Source organism: Brassica napus, chromosome C1 (genome assembly GCF_020379485.1).
Source record: "Brassica napus cultivar Da-Ae chromosome C1, Da-Ae, whole genome shotgun sequence".
Classification (NCBI taxonomy): Eukaryota; Viridiplantae; Streptophyta; class Magnoliopsida; order Brassicales; family Brassicaceae; genus Brassica; species Brassica napus.
In genome coordinates, this window is record NC_063444.1 from 25,630,588 (window position 1) to 25,655,969 (window position 25,382).

Below are 25,382 nucleotides of genomic sequence, written 5' to 3' on the forward strand. Positions count from 1 at the left end.
ACAACCAGGAGATCAGCCTATTATGGCCAAGTCCCTAAACAACAACATTATCACTAAACAACTCAACCAGTTAGTCACTCACTCCCTTACCAAAGAGATGACTAACCTCAATCAACAAGATTAATTAACGAGCAAGAATTTAATTAAATCTACTCAATCAATCTCACTCAAATCAAAACCGTTACCCAGATAGTTCGGCCTCATGGTACGACACTATCTTTAAAGATAACCGGAACCTGCACTCAACCATATCAACAACCGCAAGAATAATAAATCATGATGCATCCTAGTCCTAGTCAGGTTATTATCTCAGTCTTAATTCCATTTCATCTCAGCAAGCCCGTGCTAAACTGAGTTCGGTTAATAAATAACCCCAAGGACTCCACCATGCAAGAATGTGAGCATTCTACTCTATATGAATACTCGATCTTCCCTAAGTTCCAAGTAGAACTCAAACAAAAACCAACTCACAGTGTTCTAGGCGAGAAGCAGCTGGTTGATCGGAGAGGACATGGCCAAAACCCAAGGGACACTTGAATGGACTGACTGACTGATCTTGTCATGGACACAACCTCGGCTTCACCAAGAAGAAACTGACAGGCCTCGACAAACTGATCTGGACTCGGACAGAACCTCCTTTAGCTTCTGGACAGTTCTTCGACTTCCCCGCGGAGTATCGAGCAGAACTTCGACTGATCTGAACCCGAGAACTGAACTAACTCCGGAAAGCATCTCCACTTGATCATCAAAGGAACTGAGGTGCCCTTGACGAATTCATTTGGACAGAACCGTCCCTAGGCCTGACTCGAAATCAGTAGAGAACTGACCTCGAAACTCTCTAAAACTCTCGAAATAGCTCGGAATCACTTGCTTTCTTTTTCTACTCTCTCTCCACTCTCAACGTTTTTAACTTGGTTTGGACAGGTCTGGATGTAAGAAATGAGCTGGGGTCGTGGGGTATTTATAGGAGACACCAGCCAATCAGCTTCAGGTTTGTGGCAGCCCGTGTGTCACTTCACATGGCTCCGACGCATGCGCGGCGGCACCTCATGCTCCACATGTCAGGATGCATGTCCATGACACATGCAGGACGCCACCACTCCTCCCACATGTCAGGATGCATGCCTGGAGTGCATGCAAGAAGCCACACCAGTACACACATGTCGATCAGCATGCTTCGGTTGCATGCGCGGAGACACCTCGTGCTTGGTCGATCCACCTCGTGCTTCTACATGTCAGGCTGCATGTACTGCTTCCATGCACGGCGACACCTCAATCTTCTGTAGACACTCAGCTACTTAGATGGTAGTTATCATGTCCTGGCCATATACGTAGAGACACCTCGAGCTTCTTGGTCGGTTTACGCGATTTTTGACCCTTCCGGCAAATTTCTAACCCGTGATCAATCCCGAATATTTTTCCGCTCCCGTTCTGATGCTCTAAATATTTTTAATAGATTTCAGATGAATTCTGATATCCTGTAAAAATATTTCCCGAACCTCCGGCTTCCTCAAAGAATTCCATAATACCGAAATTAGTGTTTTCGCCCAATTTCGGCTTTTCCCGTCGTGTTTCGATCTCGTCGTGCTTGCTTTCCGTCGTGCTTAATACCCGTCCTGCTTAATTCCCGTCCAGCTTCCAATGTCTTCAAAATAATATTTTACTGATTTGAAAATTTTCCGAGAAAACTTCGTGATGAAAAAACGTCTGTCTTCAAAAACGTCGAGCTTCTAAACCGTCGTGCTTCCAAAATTGTTATGCTTCCAAAATGTCCGACTCATCAATCTAAGACATCTTCTAACTATGGTCGAGCAACTTATTCGACTCATAGTTCACCCATGATCAATTCTTCGCCAACCCCGTACTTTAAAACTTCTCGATCGATCCTTATTACCCGCGACTCGACCACCACAAAGACACTCGACCATTCTTCTTTTTTTTTTTAACGGGTTTCTACAACACCTCTAGTATTATCCATAGTTTCTGAGAAAGAATAAAAGATAACTACTTGTACGTTTTGTATGAAGAATATCAATAATAAAAAATAACTTCGAATTGTACCAGATTTACTAGTTGTACGTTTTGTATGAACAATAGTAGTAATACTACGTAAGTTGTACCAGTAAAACGGGTTATTAACGAGTTTCGTGTAAATGGGTAGTACTAGTTGGACCTTCGTGAAAACGATTTATTCTACAATTTCATCTTCAAATTTTAATATCTTTATATTAAACCTTACAAGCTTACACATTACGTTTATATACCTTTTACATGATTAAACCGAAACAAATAACAAGCAAAAAGAGAGAGATAGACAGAGAAGAGTGAGAGAAAGAGAGAGAGAGAAAAAGAAAGAGTATACACTTAACAAACAATTGTAGAGCTGAGAAAGACACACTTGTGATGTTTTCACTGTCTTTAGTTGTAGAAAGGCTCTAAGAAACAGAGAAAAATGTTTGTGGACGTAGAATCGAAGAAGAAAGCTTTGGTTATTAAAGTAAATGAGTTTTGGAAGTGATAGAGGTGTAGTTGAAAGTGGTATGAAGAAGAAAAAGACTGATTAAAGAGGAAGTGGAATCCAATCGTGTGAGAGAGAGAAAGATGAGTGAAATCAATAACCAAGATTAAAACACGAGGAGAAGATCTGACGATCCAGGTTCAAGATTCATTAATTAATGGCAATTTTGTAAATTTTTGCCCATTTTCTTCTCATGATCCGATGGTTCATAGATGATTCGATCCAACGATTCACATTGCCTTTTTATTAATGACATAACTGTCATTCACTCTCCCTTTGGTCCATGTAGAATAACTTAGTCCATGAGAGATTAAATTTTGGTCATTTGTTCTATATTAAAATTTTTTCCACAAAACCAATTTCTTTTTTTTTTTGTGATTAGTACACATACAAAAATTATTGTGAGTTCTTAGGGTGAGGTTCTTAGCGGAAAATAAGAACTCGTGTCTTAACTTTTAACTAAAAAAAACTAAGAACCGGCTCTTAAATATCTTATTTAAGAGCCGGTTTTTAGCTTTGGTTCTTATATTCCGCTAAAAACTTCATCCTAAGAACCTCACCTTAAGAACCCCCGAAAACCATGCTGTTAGAAAATAGTTAGTTTCAAAATCGGGGTTACAACACAACACGAAGAAATGGACTATTTTTAAATTTCGAAAACACAAATGCACGCCTCAGATATTTAGCGTAATAATAAAGAGCAACATTTTAAAAACGAATAAATAAAGAGAATTTGCAGTGTACACACAAGGTTTATGTCTTATTTAGGTAGATACCTATTTGTGGTTTTCGACACTTTCTTCAAAAGTTGTTGGACGATTATACCCCTACATCCTTTTCCAATTCTATTTGTAATCTACAAGCGTGACAAAGTAGATTATAATATATTTTTTATCTCTCCTCCCAACTAAATTGGGTTTTACCATCGAGACATCATTTCAAAACAATTTGAAATCTCCATTTAATCTTTGACCAGACTCGTAGGAAGGAAGAAACGTGAAGAACAAGTAGAAAAATAAAAATCATCGAAGAAATATTCACATGATTTCGATTTTGAATTTAGGATTGAAAATAATTTCAGATCTCGTTTGGGCGGAGCCTCTCGGTCTCTCGTGTTTCTTGTCGGACCATGCGGAGGTCTCCTGCCCGTCTCTCGAAATCAGTTCTTCATGATGGTCCAGTGGTGAATCGGTAAGCCGGAGGTGCCTATCTCTCTTCTCCACCGCGTATGGGTCTCTGGAGGGGCGGACCCCTAGATGCCGTCTGGTTTTGTTCTGGTGGTGCTTCTTCTCTTCCTCTTCTGATTCGTTTGGGTTGTGCGGTGGACTTCTAGGAAAGCTTCGGGACCCCCATGATTTGCTGGCCGTCGGTGTCTGTCAGAGGTGGAGGCTCCGCCTCCTTCATCTTCTTCCCCACATCTCTTTTAGTTTGCTTTAGATTTGTTGTTTATGTGTGTTTCTTCTTTTTTCCATGTAACCTAGCAATTTCCGTTTCACCGGAGCTCCGGTCTGTCTACGTTCTGATTTCTCTCTAGGGGCTTGATATATATTTAACTGTTACAAGTGGAGTTTTTTTTATTTATTTTGAATTGATTCTCTGTTACAAATAGAGTTAACAAACCAAAACCATCAGACCCTTTGCTAAACTCCTCCTTTTTAACAGTCCTGATAAAAGATTAAACATACTGCTACCATCCATGTTCGATTACTAAAAGGTTTAGCCTTAACAAAAACAAACTATCAGGCTAACACACCAAGTAACCGACTAACACCAAGTAACCGACCAACGAAGATGCAATCCTGCTACAGACACTTCATTACACCAACAGTTACAAGTGAATTTAGCAAACCAAAACGACCAGACACATTGCTAAACTCTCGTTTTAACCGTCCCAAGAAAAGATAAAAATATATAATGCTATCGTTTAAGGTATGTTAGACTGTTACTAAATTGTTTAGCCTTCACAAGAACAAATCGACTGGCTAATAAAACCATTAACTGACCAATGAAGATGCAAACAGACACTTTATAACAAAGAAAATAGCCGTATATCTTTTATATTGCACTGAACCTCAAATCAATACAATTCAGACAAAAGTTTGACAGTATAGAAACAGAGACTAGCAATTTATGCTGAGAGAAAAGAAAAAGAAAGACCTAGATTGGTTTATGTGGATTCGAGTTCTCAACTCCCGCAGATCACATTCTAAAATTTGAGGATCAAATTCTGAAACTTGAAAGAAGCAGAAAAGAAAAAAAAATTTGTAATTTTTAAATTTAACTTTCTATGTGTGAAATGCAAAAGATATGTACCCTTTTTGTTTTTGTTTTTGTTTTTGTTTTTATTTTCTTTCTTTTTTTTTTTGGGAATATAATTAAATTTAGTATTTTGGTGGGGAACTTTTTTTTTTTTTTTTTTTTGTACACCTACGCAAAGTTAGCGCAAAACCGTGTCATTCACTAAAGGTCAAAATGGTAATCTTATTTGTCCAACACAAATACCTATGCCCATATTTTTACTGTTTTGCGTATTCTCCTAATTTTTATATTGTTTTTGTTTTGAAGATTCGTCCCTCGTGCTGTGCTCATGGATCTGGAGCCTGGAACCATGGGCAGTCTAAGATCTGGACCCTACGGTCAGACCTTCCGTCCTGATAACTTCGTCTTTGGCCAGTCTGGTGCTGGTAACAACTGGGCCAAGGGCCATTACACTGAAGGAGCTGAGCTTATCGATTCCGTACTCGATGTTGTTCGTAAGGAAGCCGAGAACTGTGACTGCCTCCAAGGTAAACAAATCAATCTTAGTGTGTTGTTGATTATGCTTTTGTTTGACTGTGAGTGTTTTGGTTCTGAAGGGTTTCAGGTGTGCCATTCCTTGGGAGGAGGAACTGGATCTGGAATGGGAACTCTGTTGATATCAAAGATCAGGGAAGAGCATGATGCTCACGTTCTCTGTCTTCCCTTCCCCTAAGATCTCTGACACTGTGGTTGAGCCTTACAACGCTACCTTGTCTGTTCATCAGCTTGTTGAGAATGCTGATGAGTGTATGGTTCTTGACAACGAGGCCTTGTACGATATTTGCTTCAGGACTCTCAAACTCACCACCCCCAGCTGTAAGATTTGTGTAATTTTCAACATGCTTTGTGTGTTGTGTTGTTGGCTCATCGCCACAATAAATCCTTAAGCTATTGTTCTCTAATACTAATGGCATTTTACTTTCTGATTATTTGCTTCCTCTTGTGAGATGATAAATTTTCTGAATCCAGTGGCTGTGTAGAACAATAAGATTGTCAAATGCTTTGGTGAGTTGAAAGTGTACTGCCTGATCGTTTTATGGTTGCATTCGTGCTGTCAGTTGCCTTTTCGTTTTCTTGTTCAAATGCTTTGTGTAGATGATGAATATGATTTGGTCATTGTTTCGTATAGCAAGACTTGCAATTTCTCCACCGATTGATGCTCTCGTTATCTTTTCATAAACCTCCCGTGCGGTGTTATTTGCTTTGTTATTCTCTGGTCATCTGCATTGATCTCATCACCACACTAAATCCTGAAGCTATTATTCTCTCACACCAATGGCATATTACTTTTCTGATCTTTACTACACTGATATCTTTGAGCTCTGTTTTTGTGCTTACGTTTGTGTATGTGTATATGGCTAGGATGTAACTCATATACGTGTTCTCTCACTTTTTGCAGTTGGTGACCTGAACCATCTGATATCTGCTACAATGTCTGGTGTCACATGCTGTCTGAGATTCCCTGGTCAGCTTAACTCCGACCTTCGTAAGCTTGCTGTCAACCTGATCCCGTTCCCTCGTCTGCACTTCTTCATGGTGGGTTTTGCTCCTCTCACCTCAAGAGGATCTCAGCAGTACCGTTCCTTCACAGTCCCTGAGCTCACCCAGCAAATGTGGGACTCCAAGAACATGATGTGTGCTGCTGACCCAAGACACGGACGTTACCTCACAGCCTCAGCCATGTTCCGTGGCAAAATGAGCACCAAGGAAGTCGACGAGCAGATGCTGAACGTGCAGAACAAGAACTCTTCCTACTTTGTTGAGTGGATCCCCAACAATGTTAAATCAACAGTCTGCGATATCCCACCTACTGGTCTGAAGATGGCTTCCACTTTCATAGGGAACTCGACATCGATCCAAGAGATGTTCAGGCGTGTGAGTGAGCAGTTCACAGCTATGTTCAGGAGGAAGGCTTTCTTGCATTGGTACACAGGTGAAGGAATGGACGAGATGGAGTTCACAGAAGTAGAGAGCAACATGAACGATCTTGTGTCAGAGTACCAGCAATATCAAGACGCAACGGCCGATGAAGAAGATGAGTACGAGGACGAGGAAGAGGGAGAATACCCACAGGAGTACTGAGAGTAAGTGTGTTATCTTGAACCAGTTTAGTTATTTGTTTCTTTTTTTTTTCTTTAAAAAGGGGAGAACCTCAACGTACCAGTTGTAGTTTCTTTATGCTTCTATTGACAAAACTCTGGATCTTGTTGACTTATTTTTTTTTTTGAAAGAATTTTAAATTTATTCACTTCAAAAAACCTTTGTACAACCTAATGCTTATTGTTATATACATAGGATCAAAATTTTAATAGCCTTTGTGAAGGAAAAAAGAAAAATGGATTCTCATCTCCTCCAGAACCATACTTCCATTGCTTTCTCGTGCTTCCACCCTGGTCTGCGTAGCGACGAGATTCTGTTCCTAACCAGCTTATCTATGTAGAGAATCAGAAGAGAAGCTGGCTTTGGAGGCTCTCCCACGCGTCGCGCATTCCTCTCAAACCAAATGGCATAGACCAAAGCTTGGAAACAGTATCTAAACAGAAAGGTCAGGGTTCTGTTCTGCAGTCCAGTTTCCAGCTTCCTAATCAGACGACTCCACTTGCTCGAAACTCCCAAGCCTGCCAAGTCTTTGATAGTTCCTCGCCAAACTACCTCAGAGTACGTACATTCGAAAAACAGGTGGTCTCTGGTTTCTGCAGCAGATTTGCAGAGCCAGCAAGTAGACATAGCTTGAGGGTTCCACTTCAGCAAACGATCACCCGTTGACAATCTATTATGGACCGCGATCCATGTAATGAAAGAGTATTTTGGAGTAGCTTCCGGGAACCAAACTCCTTTACTCCAAGGGACCGTCGGGGTGTGAGTGCGTATGAGGAGCCATGTTTGAGAGGTAGAAAACTCAGAACGGTAGTCTCCATTCACTCTCTTCCAAAGACATAAATCCTCCTCCTGACTAAGACCAATATCCCTGAGCGTAGTTATCTCCTGCTCAATACTCCTTAGTACATCAGTCCTGCGCCTCCGACATCTATAGGACTGAACTGCCCTTTCCACAGTGGCATTGATCGGAATTCCTAAGTCAATGCAACCTCGATCTCCAGTCAAATCAATCAGCTTGCCCAGCGAAGACCATTCATCATACCAGAAGGAAGTCGTTGAGCCATTTCGAATATCTACTCTTGCTAGCTGCGAGGCAAGTGGTCGAAGCTTTAGCAGTTTCTTCCACATCCACGAGCCTAGAGAGCTTGTGTCTTTTACATTCCAGAAGGACCCTTCTCTAGGAGCCTAGAGAGCTTGTGTCTTGTTGACTTATTATGGTGTGTTGTTTGTGTACTTTGCGTTGTGAAGTTTTGTTCGGTGTTTCTAACTTTCTATTTTGCACTTTAGTTTGATGAATATTCAAATATCTAACGTCTGCTCAGGTTTGTTTTTACATGCTTTTTTATATTACTCAAAACTAGAAATGGTCAACATCTAGATCGGAATTAAACAACTAACAAAAATTAGATTACAACGAAAACATTCGTGCAATCTTTGGTTAAAGAGTCTGTTGTCTTTGAGATGTATGTTACCTTGAAATCTTCCTCGTCGAGATAAAACTTGGCCATACTAAAAGGTTTTTCTACAAATGATAAGAAACCAACTTTAGAGACAGAATGTTGGAACACCCAGACCATTCAATTCAGCGGATGAGTTGGAGACTATTTTAAGTAATTAACCCATGTAAAAAGGTAAGATTCTTCAGGTTGGGTTGATTAGAGCTGAACTTGCGGTGAATGATTGAGACTAGTGAGGTTTTCTGCGTATAACCTGATCAGTCTCTTGGACAACTTGTATATACGTACAGCTTTGAGATTACAAAGATTATAAACGACAGTTCGGAGAATCAACTTTTAGATTACTTTCACTTTAAGATCAGCGGCTCTTTCCTAAGACAAAATGTACTCAAAATCACCGCTGGAGGAGACAAATATGGGTATGTAACAAAAGAAGACAACCAAAGTTGAGATAGTTGGAATTAAAAAAGAGAGGTGATTGCAGTAGCAACTCGGAACCATGTTTGTTTAATGGTTGTTCATGTTTATATTCTTTTTGAAGATATAAGCACTCTTTAAGATTGCCTGCGCAGACGAAATTGTGATTTCGTTGCGTCTTCTGGTCCTCTGTAACAGCCAAAATTTCAGAAACCCGCACGTGACCTCAAGCTCCTTCCCAAAATTACGAGGAAGATACTGTTTAATGCGGTTAGGGGGTTGATCTGCGTTGGAGGTAGAAAGGTGGGGATCGAATGATTGATTTACATTTTCATAGTGTTACTAGGGGCATTCCGGCGCTACGCCGGGCTCTTATATTTTGTTATCTAAAAAGTTGAAGAGGATTTAGTTGATCCATTTGATAGATGTTAATGGTAGTAGTATATAAAAGATACATTTGATCCAATTTAATATTTGTGTATGATGTTGTGAGAAAAGATAGATTTTAGAACTATGGAAAATAATTATTTTCCAAAATTATTAGCAAAAGTAAAAAAAGAACATCAATGAAACCGGGAATTAAAACATAGGAAACCTCGTATTAAATTGAAGTGTCGAGATATCATAAATGGTTATCCTTACATATGGGACAACTTATATTTCTACGAAGCGATTGATCAATGCATGGAAAATAGAAATTATGGGCACAAGAAAGATAGCATAGGTTGTTTCCATAGTTGTAATTCTCGAAGCATACAGTGCATATAACACTTTCTTCTTCCACGGTTGGAGGCCTATTAGTTCCTTCAAAATCGGTGATGATAAGATTGACTTAAAGATCGATAAATATCCGTGTTTGGCTTTACCTGATAAATAATTTTAGTGTATATTTTAACTAAAAAAATGTTGGTTACATAGTTTATATCTATTTAAAATGAAATTATTAATTGATAAAATTTGAAATATAAGTGGATTAATTTTTTATTTTTTTTGAACATATATTTTTTTTAATTCCTTTTTTTTTTAAATTTAAATGGATTAGATTTATTTATTTTAGGATTTTGGAAGTACAAACATGTTTCAATTAATGAACATAATTAGATTCATTATTCATGTTCTATTTTCTATGTTATGTTGTCTTTATTTGCTTGTAATATATTTATTGATAAGGAAAGACTTAAACAAATGTATTATTTTAAAAATAAAAGATCGAGGAACAGCTTTAAAAAGAGGTATAGAGTAATCATGGTTCACATTTCTTGTATTTGTAAATGAAAAAGATAAGGATTATATTATTGCAACTCCACACGTTGGGCAGCTTAAGTTCAAGCGTATCCAATCGACAATGCATTGGTGATGGAATACATGGTTGCATTGCAGTGAGTTGACAACATCCCCTCTTACAATTTTCGCAAAGCAGATGGTGCAGAGTTCATCTTCTTCATCGGTTGTTGGTGCTCTAATTGCAGCTTCCTGGTTGATAGTAGCTATGTCGACGTCAATCCTGTTGATGGCTCGGGGGTGCTGGTGCTTTACCAAGGTATATGTAACAACTTGTTCGCTTGTAACCCGTCTCCTACACCGGCGTTCTGCACTTTCTCTCTTGCCTCTCGGCTTTGATCCGTCAAAGCATATCGCAGCAACAGCAGTGGCTGGAGCTCGTTGATTGGAGCGCAATTTCAGGGCCAAAATCTTTTACTGATGCGTATTATCGGATCCGGAGGGATCTCCCTTACTTCAAAGTGAACTACGTGACGATCGTCTCCCTTGTGCTCGCGCTCCGGCTCCTCTCCCATCATTTATCTCTCCTCGTTCTCATGTGACTATTCGGCACGTGGATCTTCCTCTTCCTATTCTGCATGTCCGATCAGTCGCTTGTTGTTCTCGAAATCGAGAAGTCACCATGTCGATGGGTTTGTATGAGTTTGAAGACGATTTCAGATTTAGGAAAAGATTTGTAGACGTTATGTAGATTGGAACAAAAGGAAAATGGAAGAGGAAAACCTAACTCCATGTGGGTTTTTTAACAGATGTGATAAAAATTGGGTTCTAGATTTGGGCTTTATTTACAAAGTAATAAAAGACTAGTTTAATAAATAGATTAAGAGACCCGGCATAAGAGAAAATCGAAAGTGCTTTACCATGCCGCCACGTGGCGCAATTTTCTCCTCTCTCCAGGGTGACGTAGACGCAGGAGAAGAGAGCAAACTCAACTTTATTTAATAAGATATATGATAGTCTTTTCTTCTGTAAGTCGGAGCCCCGTGAATGTGAAGAAGTTATGCAAGTAGTCAGGAAATATGGGCAAGCATCTTGTCAATGTATAAACTTCGATAAATCCTCATTACTCTTTGGTAAGAAGATTCCGGTAAATGATAGACAGCTGATTAAAGATACACTTGGGGTCCGACTGGTGACCATTCTAAAAATAAGAGGAACGAACAGAAAAAGAACGTTGAAGAATAAAATTGCAGGAATAAAAAGGAATGGTTGTTCTATCCCATATTTAACAAGGAATAACTTTGTTCGTTATTTCTCTACAAAAAAAAAAAGAATGGTAGGGAATGAGAAGGTAAAATTATTCCTTATGAATGGTGATTTGTTTTAGGAATGTTAGGGAATGCATTATTCATCGTCGTTCCTTGGTCACCATTCATCGTCGTTCCTCTTATTTTTAGAATGGTCCGACTGGTGACCATTCTAAAAATAAGAGGAACGAATAGAAAAAGAACGTTGAATAATAAAATTGCAGGAATAAAAAGGAATGGTTGTTCAATCCCATATTTAACAAGGAATAACTTTGTTCTTTATTTCTCTACAAAAAAAAGAATGGTAGGGAATGAGAAGGTAAAATTATTCATTATGAATGGTGATTTGTTTTAGGAATGTTAGGGAATGCATTATTCATCGTCGTTCCTTGGTCACCATTCATACCCTTTGTATCCAAAACGAAGGGGGAATGGGCTTCTACTTAGGAATCCCAAAGGATATTAGTGGTTCTAAGTGTAAGCTATTCGCGTTCTGAAAAGAAAAACTACTACACAGAGTGAATGGTTGGACGGGTAGATGGCTATCAAAAGGAGGGAAGGAAGTTCTAATAAAATATATTTTGCTAGCTCTTCCGACATATGTCATGTCCGGCTTTTTGCTCCCATTAGAGATATGTGAGAACCTTACAAGTGCCATTGCATAATTTTGTGGAGCTCAAATCCACCTAAACGAGGAATCCACTGGGCTAAATGGGAAAATATGTGTGCACCTAGAGAGGAGGGAGGAATTGGTTTTCGCATGATCCATGAATTCAACCTAGCTCTTTTAGCTAAGCAGCTGTGGCGTCTTGTTCAATTTCCAGATTCATTAGTTCCGAGAGTACTTCGGGAAAAATACTATCGTCTGAGTTCGCCTTTGCGAGTTGGCGAAGTGGATAATCCATCTTATGTGTGGACGAGTATCATAGCAGCTAGGAAGTTACTACTTTTGGGTATCAGGAACAAAGTGCACTCAGGATATGAAATTAATGTTTGGCAGGATCCATGGATTCCTTCAACGCCAGCAAGGGCGGCTCGCCCCACGGCCCCAATAGTACATCCAAAGATGACGGTCAATAGTCTTATTAATATTGAATCAAAGGAGTGGGACGCTCGATTACTGGAACAGTATGTAGACCAAGAGGACATACCGATGATTTAGAGTCTGGCCATAAGCCCTACTCATCGACGTGATACCTTTTGCTGAAGCTATACCAAAAATGGCCAATACACAGTCAAGTCTGGATACTGTGTAGCTACAAATATACTGAGAGATGATGAAGAAGTTCTTCAGCCCAGTATAATCAAACTTCAAGCCTTTGCTTGGAAAGTGAATGCATCATAAAAGAGTTGTCATCTTATATGGCAATTAATTTCAGGGAAGATAGCGGGCACAAGGAATCTGATACGCCGCAATATGCGATGTGATAACTACTGCCCAAGATGTGGAGAGCCAGAAGAAACTGTTACTCATGCGATCTTTGAATGCCCACCGGATTTACAAGCATGCATTATCATAAACACCGACAAGCTCTCAAAGTTTTCCTATCTCGAGCATCTACGCCAACATGGACTACTTATTCTGGAGGAAGAATAGTATTATGAAGCCAGAGGATGATAGAGATCCTTATCCTTGGATAATCTAGTACATTTGGAAGGCTAGGAACGATGAGCTATTTCGAGGGTTAGATATGGATCCACTGGAGTTAGTCAGATATGCAGAAAGTGAGTGTCAGGCCTGGTACGATGCACAAGATACCATACATGTTCCTTCACATACACAAATTGTTGAAGAACCACAAGTCTTAAGCTTGAGAAATATTTGCATGCTGGATGGTTCATGGACCTCCACAGATCAATTCAGTGGAATTGGATGAGTTTGGAAGGATAGAATGGGAAAGATCCAACTTACGGGGACACAAAACATAAGGAGGCGTGAGACTACACTACATTCGGAATTGGAGGCATTAAGTTGGGCAATGGAGAGCTTGCTACAACATTTTGACTGCCAGAGATTTGGGACAGATTGCAAGTACCTGATTGCAATGGTAAATGACCCACAAGCTTGGCCAAATTTCTCAACTGAGCTGGAGGTCATCCAAATTCACAAGATGTGCTTCCCGGATTTCAAGATCAGCTAATTCCCAAGGACGCATAATGAGATTGCAGACTTGCTAGCTAAGAATGTTCGTTCTTTTCATAGATCGCTTTGTTATATTGGTTGTTCTATTCCGGTCTGGTATTCAGGTCACCCCAAGTTTGAGTAATAGAATAGTCGTTTGCTGTAAAAATAAAAAAGAGTTTTGCTTTTACGTAATTTTATTATTGTTTAATTCATTTTCATTTCCCTGTTTTATTTGAATCTATTCTCTAAGGTTTTGATTTGATCTTACTAAAAAAAAAATATGTACCTAATAAATTATAATCTTAGAGTTAATTTTCTATATATATATATATATATATATATATATATATATATTATTAAATTAGATACACATATAAATAAAAATTATAATTTATCTAACTTCAATATCTATATAGATAACTAGATTTGTTTCTTTTAATTTTTTTTGATCATAATTTGTTTCTTTTTAATTTAAAAGGTTATATTTTAGATTAAAATCTTTTATATTAATAACTAAACCATCATTAGACGACTTAGATTTGAAATCAAACACTTATTATAATTATGGATTGAAAAAAATCTTATTAGCACTGAAAACATTAGAAACATTCACAGCTCAGTAAATATCATAATATTATCAATAATTAAATCTTAGAAACTGTGAAAAAAAAATTAAAATTACAAATTACTAGGGCCGGTCCACCCTACGGATGTGATGTATATTAAATATTAATTGAACCGGTATTGTATATATTTAATATATATATGTATTATATAAAACTATACATATTAGTTAGATTTTGACATGTTTTGGTAACAGCAGACTACGCGTGGGATGTCGTATATTTATATTCTGTTTATTTGTAATATGTTTTTATTAGTCTTGAGATTTTTAATATACGGCTGTTTATTTATATGGTATTATGGTTTTTTATTTAATATATTATAATATGTGATGCAAGTTCAGTGTTAATGGTTTGTTTACTTTAATTAATTGTAGATTGGTTAAAGTTATTCATTTTAATTACTTTAAAATTGGTTTAAGTCCATTACAAAAAAATATTTTACGTGCCATAGCAGATGTTAGAAGGTGGTTTTTATCAGTATTCATATATTTTTAAGTTTTATTCTCGCGTCATTATTATCAGGATTGGATTGATATATTTTCTTAGAAAAGATATATTTTTTATAATTTTTTTTTATGTTAAGTTGGGTTCGAATATGATTATGTAGTCTACACTATGTTTAAATTATATAACTATAAACGTCTGAATTCTTAGTATTGTTGTTTTTTTTAATTCCGAAGTGTAAGATTTTACATTGTTAAGTTTTATAACACTATAAAATAAATAAATCAACCGAATTCAATCAAAAGAGAAATGAGATCGAGCTTTCTAATACCATCATATTTTTTTTGTAAGGGTTTATAAAATAGTGGATAATGAGATTTTTGTTTAGTGGAACTCTTTGTCAAAATTATTATAGTTGTTTTGGAAAATGTTAGTAATTGATATTATTAACAATTGTTATTATTTTTTGGCATTTCTTTGTTTCCTTTTTTTTTTTTTTTTTTTGATAATCCTGGAGTTCCCCGCTTCGCGGGTCATTTCTCTGGGTCCGGTCAGGCAGCGGTCCACTTCACCCGGGAGGACTTTACTTGGGCTGGGTCGAACCCAGTACCGCTTTGGTGTCCAGAAGAGGCATGGTAGTTTCCGCATGGGGAGGGAATCGAACCCGGATGGTGGTTGCCACCACAGGCCCGTCCTGCCACTTGGACTACCTCGTCCGGACATTTCTTTGTCCTTTGTTTCTTCCGTGTGATATTTTTTGGTAGATTTGTTTATATATATGTAATTAATCATAGTAATGAATTTATTAATAAGAAGAAAATTGAAAAATATGAAATAAACAGAAGAGGAAAAAGGCCACAAATGTATTACTTTTTGGTTAGAATTGTTTCATGAATTGAATTTATTGTTGTTTATACATTTAAAAAAAGAGAAAACTGGAGGACTGTTATAGATGACGCACGAATTGATGACGTCTGACCCTTTGGAGAGAGTAAATTGTGCTTAATAGTAATAGATAGCTCTGTATTCTCGCACACAAACAAAACGACAAAACATACAACAGAAGATTTTTTTTTTGCTAATGGTGCATTATATTAAAAGGTGGCAAGAGTTTATTATAAACTAGGGTCGCACGGGATTTTTGTTAAATATGTAACATAATTATTGATTTTAGTTATTAAATCTAATTGGTTATATTAGCATGCGAGATGTGGACATGTGATTTTTGTTATTAGCAGTTTAGTAGTATTCAACTGTATGGTTTTGTTTGTTTGATTGTTCTGTTAGATTGATTTTGTGAACATGGGTCCAGTAGAGGGGCTACTTTTGTATTAACAATTTTTACGTATATTATTATCATTGGTGATTGATATGTGTTGACAAATGCGATGTGTATAATTTTCTTGGAAGCTGATGGGTAAGGCATGTATTATTTTAAAATGTTATCGTAATAGCTTATTTTAAAACGTTGGGGAGCAGAACTTTTAACTTTTCTTTTTAGATTTGTTATTTGATAATTGTTTTTATGTCGTAGTTGTTTAGTTTTTTTGTTGGAAACTGTGGTAATATGTTTTGTATTCACTTCTGCGCATTTCAAGTGTTGTTGCAGTGGCCACCCAGAATATGAAATAAGAGAATGAGACAGATGATTGACCAAATTGTATGACATGGAACCTATCATCCATCCCTTTCTAGCATGACTTTATTTTCTTCCGCAAAGCTCAAGAATTTGTTGTGTTTTCAGTAACAATACTTGTAGCTTTTTCTGAAACAATTGGAAATAAGTATTTTTTATACGTGAAATGAAAAAGGCTTGTTTAATACTCCATCCGTTTCATATTAAGTGTCGTTTTAGAGAATTTTTTTGTTATAAAATAAGTGTCGTTTTTAATTTTCAATGCAAAATTTATTAATTTTATGCAAAATTTATTTTTCTATTGGTTGAAATATGGTTAGGTGTATAGGTAATAGTGTTTTTTTATAGGAAATGTACAAAATTAATTGTTTCTTTAATCCGTGTGCCGAAATCTAAAATGACATTTATAATGAAACTGAGGGATCCTCAGTAACTTTTTGTCTCGCCTTCTTGTATTTCTTATATATTATCGTTAGTTGAATGTTTATACATTTAAAGATGGTTTTAAATATTTTCCAGAAGTTTTATTACTTCACCGTCGCCAATTCTTCTTCAACCGTGCCTACAGTGGAAAGTTCAGTCATCACCAAGTTACAACTTTGTAATATGTGGTTGATGTTTCCTACATTTCCTTAGACGATAACTGCCTTTGGTTAGCTTTTTGAGCACCTGCAATTAGTTACATTGCAGTCACAACCATTGACAACGTCAATCTCAATGACCTGTGTTGCAGGGAACAACTTACGCCGTCAACCCAGTTACAGCTGGATTTAAGGGATCATCTTCCTTTGTGAGGTCAGTTACATGATTCGAGGATGTTGTGCTTTGTTGGTGCTTGTTATTCAGACTGGTAAAAATTATTTTGTTGTTTATGAATTGTCAATGGATTGTCGGGGTTTTTTTTTTTTAATATTGGTTAAAGACATGTAGAATGCGTAATGATTTTATTTGTTCAACGAAAGAACCAGATAAAGATACTAAATGAATTATGTTAAGGAATATGACAATGGTGACGTGTGATTTCATATAATTCATTTGTTTTGTTATGTGTTAAATTATATCTTAAACCCTAAAAATTTCAGCTTAAGAACCCTCCAATAATCATGTTCTGACATGGTTGTCTCTTTTCTCATTCTCATTAATTAATTCCATAGTTTAATTAATTTTGTGAAATTTTCAGAACATGCGAAATATATTAGTTTGCGTGCAAACTAATAGTTACTATTTAACTAAAAGTTACACATCAAATTCGAACACATATAATATATTATTTATTATACTAATGAAGTAAGTCCCCACTCTCTTTAACCTCTTATTTTATAACATTTTTTAACATTTGGTGGCATTTTTATTAAAAGAAGCAAAGGTTTCTTTTTTTTACAGAAACGTATCCTAGTATTACAGAGTCCAATAGTGAATATTTTTTAAAAAGCCCACTTCGTTAACCATCTTTTGTTTGGGTCCGAAGAAGCCCAGTTCTGATATGTTGGTAAGAGAAGGGTTGATGCCCTAGGCCTAGGGCATGCTTCTTCTTTTTCGTTCATGTCAATTCAGATAAAACAAAAAAAATTCTTTTCATAAGGCGGCATATATAGGTGTAGCGGGCCACCGGTGTTGTTTGTAGTCTCCGACTTTACGAATCATATTGGTGGGGTCAGATCTGAGACATGTAACCCAAGCCTTCTGCAGTGTCTCTTCTGTAAATCCACGACGGTTCGGGTTTCTTCGAACTTGTAACATGGTGATGGAGGTTAATCGGTGAGGAGACGCGACGCAGGTGGTGGGACCTGTTTCAGATATGAACCGTCTGGCCTCCCAATACCTGAACAGCCAAACCTCGACGTTGGTGGTACAAAGGCCGGCTTTTAATTCAGCGAGGAAAAAAGCGGAGTTACCATTTTTATCTCTACAATTTTTAAATGGTAAGAATTAATAGAAATAAGCCGATGAATTTCAACGAATGAAACTCACTTATTTATAGTTGGAGATTCACCCTAAAGAATCAAGGGGTGATGTTAATGAGGACCGTAATTACGACGATTCCACTTTTGTAACGTTCAATGATTTCGTTCGTCGGTAAGAAGAAGACTCTTCGATTAAAGGATGACACTGGTTACAAAAAAAAGCATTTATTGAGGTATCACACGTGTCAGCTCGAGGTTACTCGATTTTCTGATGTGGATGCTGATGTGTCCTAAGCAGGAGAGAGCAAACTCTATTTTATATAAATAGACACTCTAGTGCTTTCACATTAGTAAAACCCCAAAATAAAACCTCATGACGAGAATCAAATGAGTAACGTGATGACATGGACAGATCTAAGCCCAGGAGAGCAAAGGTAAAGTGATGGGAGACTGAAGATGGCCAATTGGGTTTGAAGCACGTAGTGAAATATTGAGAAAGTGTATGGATGGCCCAACGAGACCGTTTTCTCTTTACGAGAAATTGAAGAGGTGTAGTAGGTGAGCACGGAGCTTGACTGAACAACGATCGTCCCTTTCAAACTGAAGCAAACCACATTTGCATGGTGGTGCTGGAGAAGTCGCCGTTGATATCCCTGAAAGAAGAGATCCTGTTTTTGATCACCGCTTTAATTGATGAAAGAATGGCAGAGGAGGAGCGATAAACTTTTCGGTGGAGCCTGTTGTTGCGTTCTCTCCAAAGCTCATAGATTGAAGCCTGCCAAGCCAGAGTTATCAGAAACCGCAGGTGGCGATCCCCATTCAGATTTATCAAAGCTTCAAGAGTATCATTCCAAGAGTTTGACGGCAAGAGAAGATTGAGATTTCTAGCAAGTGTGCCCCAAACTGAGAAGGAGTAATCACAACAGAAGAAGAGATGATCCCTTGACTCCGGTTCACGATTACAAAGTAGGCAAGTAGGATCAGATTGAAGGCCCCAGCTTATCAAACGATTTCTAGTTGGGCAACGATCAAGAATAAAAAGCCAGGTCAGAGTTTTGAATTTAGGAATACCCTTTTTTTGCCATACTAAGTTTTTCCATGGAACTTCCGGCTTCTGTTCTCTGATTAGATTGTAAATTTGACCCGAGGAGAACTTTTGGTTTTGACCAGAGCCTGAGGTGTGATATCTTGCATATTTCCATTGTCTTATCCATTCACCCATGTGCATTTTGATCATATAGACTAGGATTTAGCCATGTTTAGGTTGCATTTTGCATACATTAGTCCTTATCAGGTATTGGAGTACTACATGGAGTTCTTGGAGACATTTGGGTGCATTTGGAGCTCAAAAGAGGTGATAAAGGTGATCATTGGACGAGCAGTGCATGGGAGCGACCTCACCGGAGCGACACCGTGAAGTCGCTGTGACACCCTTTCAAAGCGACTTGACCGGAGCGACTCGGCTAAGTCGCTCGCGTCTCCATCACCCGGAGCGACGTGACCGGAGCGACACAGCGTGGTCGCTCGCGAAGAGCGACCAAGAGCGACGTCTCGCAGCGACCCCTCCAGGTCACTCCCGAAGCCTGGAGCGACCTCTCGGAGCGACTACTGGAGGTCGCTGTGCGCCTTCTGTTTGCACGAATTCATTTCTACTCAAGGGCCTTTTGGTCATTTCATTATGCACGTTTTTTCTTCTGAAAACCTATGTTTTAAGGACTTTTTTGGCAGCCACCAGTTAGATTATCTTTTGGGCTCTAAGAAAAACCTTTGGAAAGTTCATCTCTTGAATCATCTTTGTTCATCTAGTTATTGCAATTCTGTGTTTTCCAATTCGTTGTTGTATCTCTCTGTATGATTAATCTGAAATCCAAAATGGGTTTAAGAGGAATCATGAAGAGTAGTGAGTAATCACCATTTGAATTCATGGGTTAGGAAGATTAAGGGTGATTAGGTTAGAGCTAGGATGTTTTAGAGTAGATCATTCCAAAACCTTGCTAGTAGAGTAATCATAATGCATCTTCTGAGTTAGCTTCTCAAAAGTTGATCTTTAGGCATTTCCCACCCAAAAGGTGTTCGATGAAATGCCTGAAACAACTCTTCTAAGCTTTTAGCATATTTTGCCAAAGACATTTGTTGTTAGAAGTGCTAAGATAGCCTTAGACCTGTTAGTAATGATTGCTTCCATATTATTCAACCGAAGACATTTGTTGTTTGAAATGTGTTAGTAAATGAACATTCATCTAGACATAGAGTTTGTTTAGAATCGTGTCTAAGCTTAAGGTTGATAGTTTGATTGTTCGTTTGCCATCCTTAGTTCGAAACTTGATCACCCAAGGTCTAATTCCTATGCCCATGAGTTCTCATTTCCTTAGTTAAGAAAGTCAACTCATTTACCGTTTTTATTATTCTGAAACTGCATTAGTAATAATCATTAGTTTAGAAAACCTTTAAAATCATCGGTTGCACTTAGATTAAGTAAGTACTTGCATTCTCAGTGCTTGAAATCCCTTAGAATTGGTTCGACAATCATTTATACTACAACATTTGTCTTAGGAGCCTTGAAAACTCCTAATATCAAATTGGCGCCGTTGCCAAATTCTAAGTAGATTTGAACATTGAGATTTAGTCATTTGCTTGAGACTAAGTCATTTTAATTTTCTTTAGTTACTGATTCTCCTTCTTCACCTCCCTTTAATTTACAGGTGTATGAACTTGAGGAGCAGGGGTCCATCAAACCTAGTTCCAAGAGCCGCAGACATCAGAGCTTTAGAGAGAGAGTGTGCTAGAAAGAGAAGAGAAGAAGAGCAACAGTCTCACTTGCAGAGATTGGATACTGATATGGGAGACATACCTCAAAATGATGCCAACAACGTTCCTCAAAACCAACAGCGAGCAGCTCGACCCATTGGCACTTATGACCGCCCCAACATTCATGGTCATAGATTGGAAATCCGAGCACCAGCTGTAGCAGCCAACAACTTTGAGATCAAATCAGGACTCCTCAACGTGATCGAGAACAACAAGTATCATGGCTTGGCTCTAGAGGACCCATTTGATCACTTGGACAGGTTCGACAGCTACTGTGGGTTGTCAAAAACCAATGGTGTGTCTGAGGATGCCTTAAAGCTGAAGTTATTCCCTTTCTCTCTGGGGGATAAGGCACGACAGTGGGAGAAGTCTCTACCAAGTGACTCAATTACCACTTGGGATGACTGCAAGAAAGCTTTTTTGGAGAAGTTCTTCTCTACTTCAAGAACTGCTAAGCTGAGAAATGAGATCTCCAGTTTTCAACAGAAAGGCTTGGAAGGCTTCAGTGAAGCCTGGGAGAGATTCAAGGGCTACCAAGCTCAATGCCCACACCATGGTTTCTCTAAGGAGAGCTTGCTGAGCACATTCTACCGTGGTGCTCTGCCTAAGTACAGGGCCAGACTGGATACAGCTAGCAATGGGTTCTTCTTGGGGAGAACTGAGGAAGATGCAGAAGAGCTGGTTGACAATATGGTAAAGAGTGATGCTGTCTACAGTGGAGACCACGACAGAGGCAGTCGAACAGATGACAAGCAGACGAGGAGGGAGTTAAAGGCTCTCCAGGATAAGATTGACATTCTCATTGCTGATAAGGCCACCCAGGAGCAGCTGCACTTTGTTGGTAACCCAAACAAAGAAGCCACACCTGTTGTCCAGAAAGTTGATGGTTTGGAAGGGCAAGAAGAGTTGTGCTTCATCAACAACAATGGTAGCTGGTACAAGAAAGAGCCAAACTTTCAACAACTACCAACAGAGATCTTACCCCAACAACCAACAGAGTGGTTATCAGCCATCAGCCTCAACAAAACCCTCCTCCCGGTTTCAACAACAAAGGACAACAACCTACCCAACAACAACCTACTACTTCTACCTCTACTCCTCCAGTCAGCAGCATTGATGTCCTACTAAAACAAATCTTGGAATCTCAGACAAGAAGTAGGAAGTATGTTGGCTATGAGTTGAAAAACCTTCACGCAAAGATTGATGGAAGCTACAATGAGCTCAACAACAAGTTCAGAACCTTGGAGAACCAGTTTGCTGCCATGAACACTCAACAAAATCGCCAACAAGGTTCTTTACCTGGAAAATCTGAGCAAAACCCCAAGGAGACCATGAAAGCTATCACCCTCAGGAGTGGTAAGGAGTTACCTCAGAAAGCTCTCACCAAGGATGCTGAGAAACAAGGTGAGGGGGTTGCCATCAACATAGATGATGAAGTGGTGATTGTTGATGAGAAAATCAATGATGAAATCTTGGAGAAGATTGTGGAAGCGAAAGGTAAAGGAAAGGTTGGGGAAGAGAAGAAAACAGTGAAAGATGGTGAAGTTGTTGCTCCAGCAAGTGAAAATTCTTTTGTTCCTCCTCCTTATGAACCCAAACTACCATTCCCTGGTAGATTCAAGAGGCAGCTGCTAGAGAAGTACAAAGCTCTATTTGAGAAGCAAATGAGTGAAGTTCAAGTCACAATGCCCATCATTGATGCTTTCATGCTAATTCCTCAATATAGTAAGTTCCTGAAAGATGTTGTAGCTGCAAAGAAGAAGGAGATGGAGGGCATGATGATTCTCACTCATGAGTGCAGTGCCATCATCCAGAGGCTTGTTGTTCCAAAGAAGCTAGAAGATCCAGGATGCTTCACATTACCTTGTGCTCTTGGACCTATGGTATTTGATAGATGTCTCTGCGATTTGGGAGCTAGTGTCAGCTTGATGCCTTTATCTGTTGCTAAGAAGCTTGGTTTCACTCAGTACAAGAAGTGTAGACTGTCTCTGGTATTGGCTGATCGTTCAGTGAAGTACCCGGTGGGTATCTTGGAGGACCTCCCCGTTATGGTTGGAAAATATGAGATCCCTACAGACTTTGTGGTGCTTGAGATGGGTGAGGAAGCTGCAGATCCTTTAATCCTTGGAAGGCCTTTCTTAGCTACAGCAGGAGCAATTGTTAATGTGAAAGAGGGCAAGATTGATCTCCACTTGGGTAAAGGGCATGTTCTTCACTTTGACATCAAGGAGGTAATGAAGAAACCAACAGTTCAAGGGCAAGTTTTCTACATTGAAGAGATGGATGCCCTTGCTGATGAGCTCCTTGAAGAATTGTCAATAGAAGACCCTCTACAGCATGCTTTGACGATAGAGAGGCCAGCTGAAGTGATTCAGAACCTGGAGAGTGCTGCCTATGGGATGATGTTGGATTCACACAGAGGATTTGGTAGTAAGGATCAGTATGAGGAGCTGCCTCAAATTGTCCATCAGGAAGCCTCGGTCATTCAACAAGGGGACACCCAGCAAAACGACTGGAGCGAGCTTAAGGCGCCTAAGGTGGAGCTTAAACCTCTCCCCAATGGTGTAAGGTATGCATTTCTTGGTCCTAATGGAACTTATCCAGTCATTGTGAGTAGTGAACTTACTGAAACTGAGCTATCTGAACTTTTGAAAACACTTAAAAGATTTAGAAAAGCAATAGGTTACTCACTTGATGACATCAAGGGAATATCACCCTCTTTGTGTATGCATAGGATACATCTTGAGGATGAATCAATGACTTCTATCGAGCATCAAAGAAGGTTAAATCCTAACCTGAAGGATGTTGTAAAGAAAGAGATTCTTAAACTCTTAGATGCTGGTGTTATCTACCCTATCTCAGATTCTAAATGGGTATCTCCTGTGCATGTTGTGCCAAAAAAGGGTGGTATAACTGTGATTAAAAATGACAAGGATGAATTGATACCAACAAGAACAGTCACTGGGCATAGGATGTGTATTGATTACCGCAAACTGAACTCTGCATCTAGAAAAGATCATTTTCCACTTCCATTTATTGATCAGATGCTTGAGAGACTTGCAAATCATCCATTCTATTGTTTTCTTGATGGATATTCAGGATTCTTCCAGATCCCCATACATCCCAATGATCAGGAGAAAACAACATTCACATGTCCTTATGGTACCTTCGCATATCGAAGAATGCCATTTGGTCTATGTAATGCTCCAGCCACCTTTCAAAGGTGCATGATGTCGATCTTTTCTGATCTGATTGAGGATGTTGTGGAGGTGTTCATGGATGATTTCTCTGTCTATGGATCTTCGTTTTCTGCTTGTTTGTCAAATTTGTGCAGGGTCCTACAGAGATGTGAAGACACCAACCTTGTGCTGAACTGGGAGAAGTGTCACTTCATGGTCAAAGAAGGGATTGTGCTGGGGCACAAGATTTCAGAGAAGGGGATTGAGGTGGATAAGGCCAAAATCGATGTTATGGTTGGTTTGCCCCCACCAAAGACAGTGAAAGACATCCGAAGTTTTCTTGGTCATGCTGGGTTTTACAGGAGATTCATAAAGGACTTCTCCATGATCACTAGACCATTGACCAGGCTGCTGTGCAAAGAAGCCACCTTCAGCTTTGATGTGGAGTGTCTAGAAGCCTTCAAGAAGCTGAAAGGTGAACTCATCAGTGCTCCAATTGTCCAGCCACCTAATTGGGATCTCCCCTTTGAGATCATGTGTGATGCTAGTGATTATGCTGTGGGAGCTGTTTTGGGGCAGAAGAAAGATGGCAAGACCCATGTGATCTACTACGCAAGCCAAACCCTGAATGATGCTCAGATGAGATATGCCACAACAGAGAAGGAGATGCTAGCCATTTTCTTTGCCTTTGAGAAGTTCAGAAGCTACTTGGTGGGATCTAAAGTCATTGTCTACACAGATCATGCGGCGTTGAGACACTTTTTGGCGAAGAAGGATGTAAAGCCCAGGCTCTTGAGATGGATTCTTTTGCTGCAAGAGTTTGATTTGGAGATCAAGGACAAGCCAGGAGTTGAGAATGGTGTAGCTGATCACTTGTCCAGGCTGAGAGTGGAGTGTGGCATTCTCATTGATGAAGGACTCCCTGAGGAACAGATCATGGCTATTGGAGCAGTGATAGCACTTTGTGAGACTGGAAGGAAACTTGAAGAAGTCAAGGCAACAGAAGAGAAAGAACCTTGGTATGCTGATTTGGTGAATTACCTAGCCACAGGAAAAGAGCCTTTGAATCTTGTGGGTTATGCCAAGAAGAAGTTCTACAAGGATGTGAAGAGATACTACTGGGATGAGCCCTACCTCTACATTCTCTGCAAAGATCAACTTTATAGGAGAGTGGTTGCTAATGAGGAGATTGATGGGATCCTTACACAGTGTCATGGATCATCTTATGGAGGCCACTTTGCTACCTTCAAGACTGTTGCTAAGGTGTTACAAGCTGGATTCTGGTGGCCACACATGTTCAAGGACACACAAGACTTTGTTTCAAGGTGTGATTCATGCCAAA

At 39.0% G+C, this 25,382-nt stretch overlaps 2 protein-coding genes, 1 non-coding gene and 1 pseudogene across 3 annotated transcripts; 1 reads left to right on the forward strand and 3 right to left on the reverse strand.

The window, feature by feature from the left end:
• The first annotated feature begins 5,024 nt into the window (after positions 1-5,024).
• On the forward strand, positions 5,025-6,454 carry LOC106377233 (annotated as a pseudogene).
• Positions 6,394-6,795, reverse strand: LOC111202313. Its single transcript, XM_048745983.1, is given in 1 exon segment — positions 6,394-6,795. A coding segment is annotated over 1 exon segment (318 nt). The 3' UTR covers positions 6,394-6,477.
• Positions 6,796-7,159: 364 nt separating this feature from the next.
• LOC106374027 lies at positions 7,160-8,044 on the reverse strand. Its single transcript, XM_013814132.1, has one exon. The coding sequence runs from the start codon at positions 8,042-8,044 to the stop codon at positions 7,160-7,162; it is 885 nt and encodes a 294-aa protein (XP_013669586.1).
• A 13,270-nt stretch (positions 8,045-21,314) lies between these two features.
• LOC125580990 lies at positions 21,315-21,421 on the reverse strand. The gene has a single exon (XR_007318701.1). It is a non-coding gene; the product is annotated as a small nucleolar RNA R71 (small nucleolar RNA).
• Between the last annotated feature and the right edge of the window lie 3,961 nt (positions 21,422-25,382).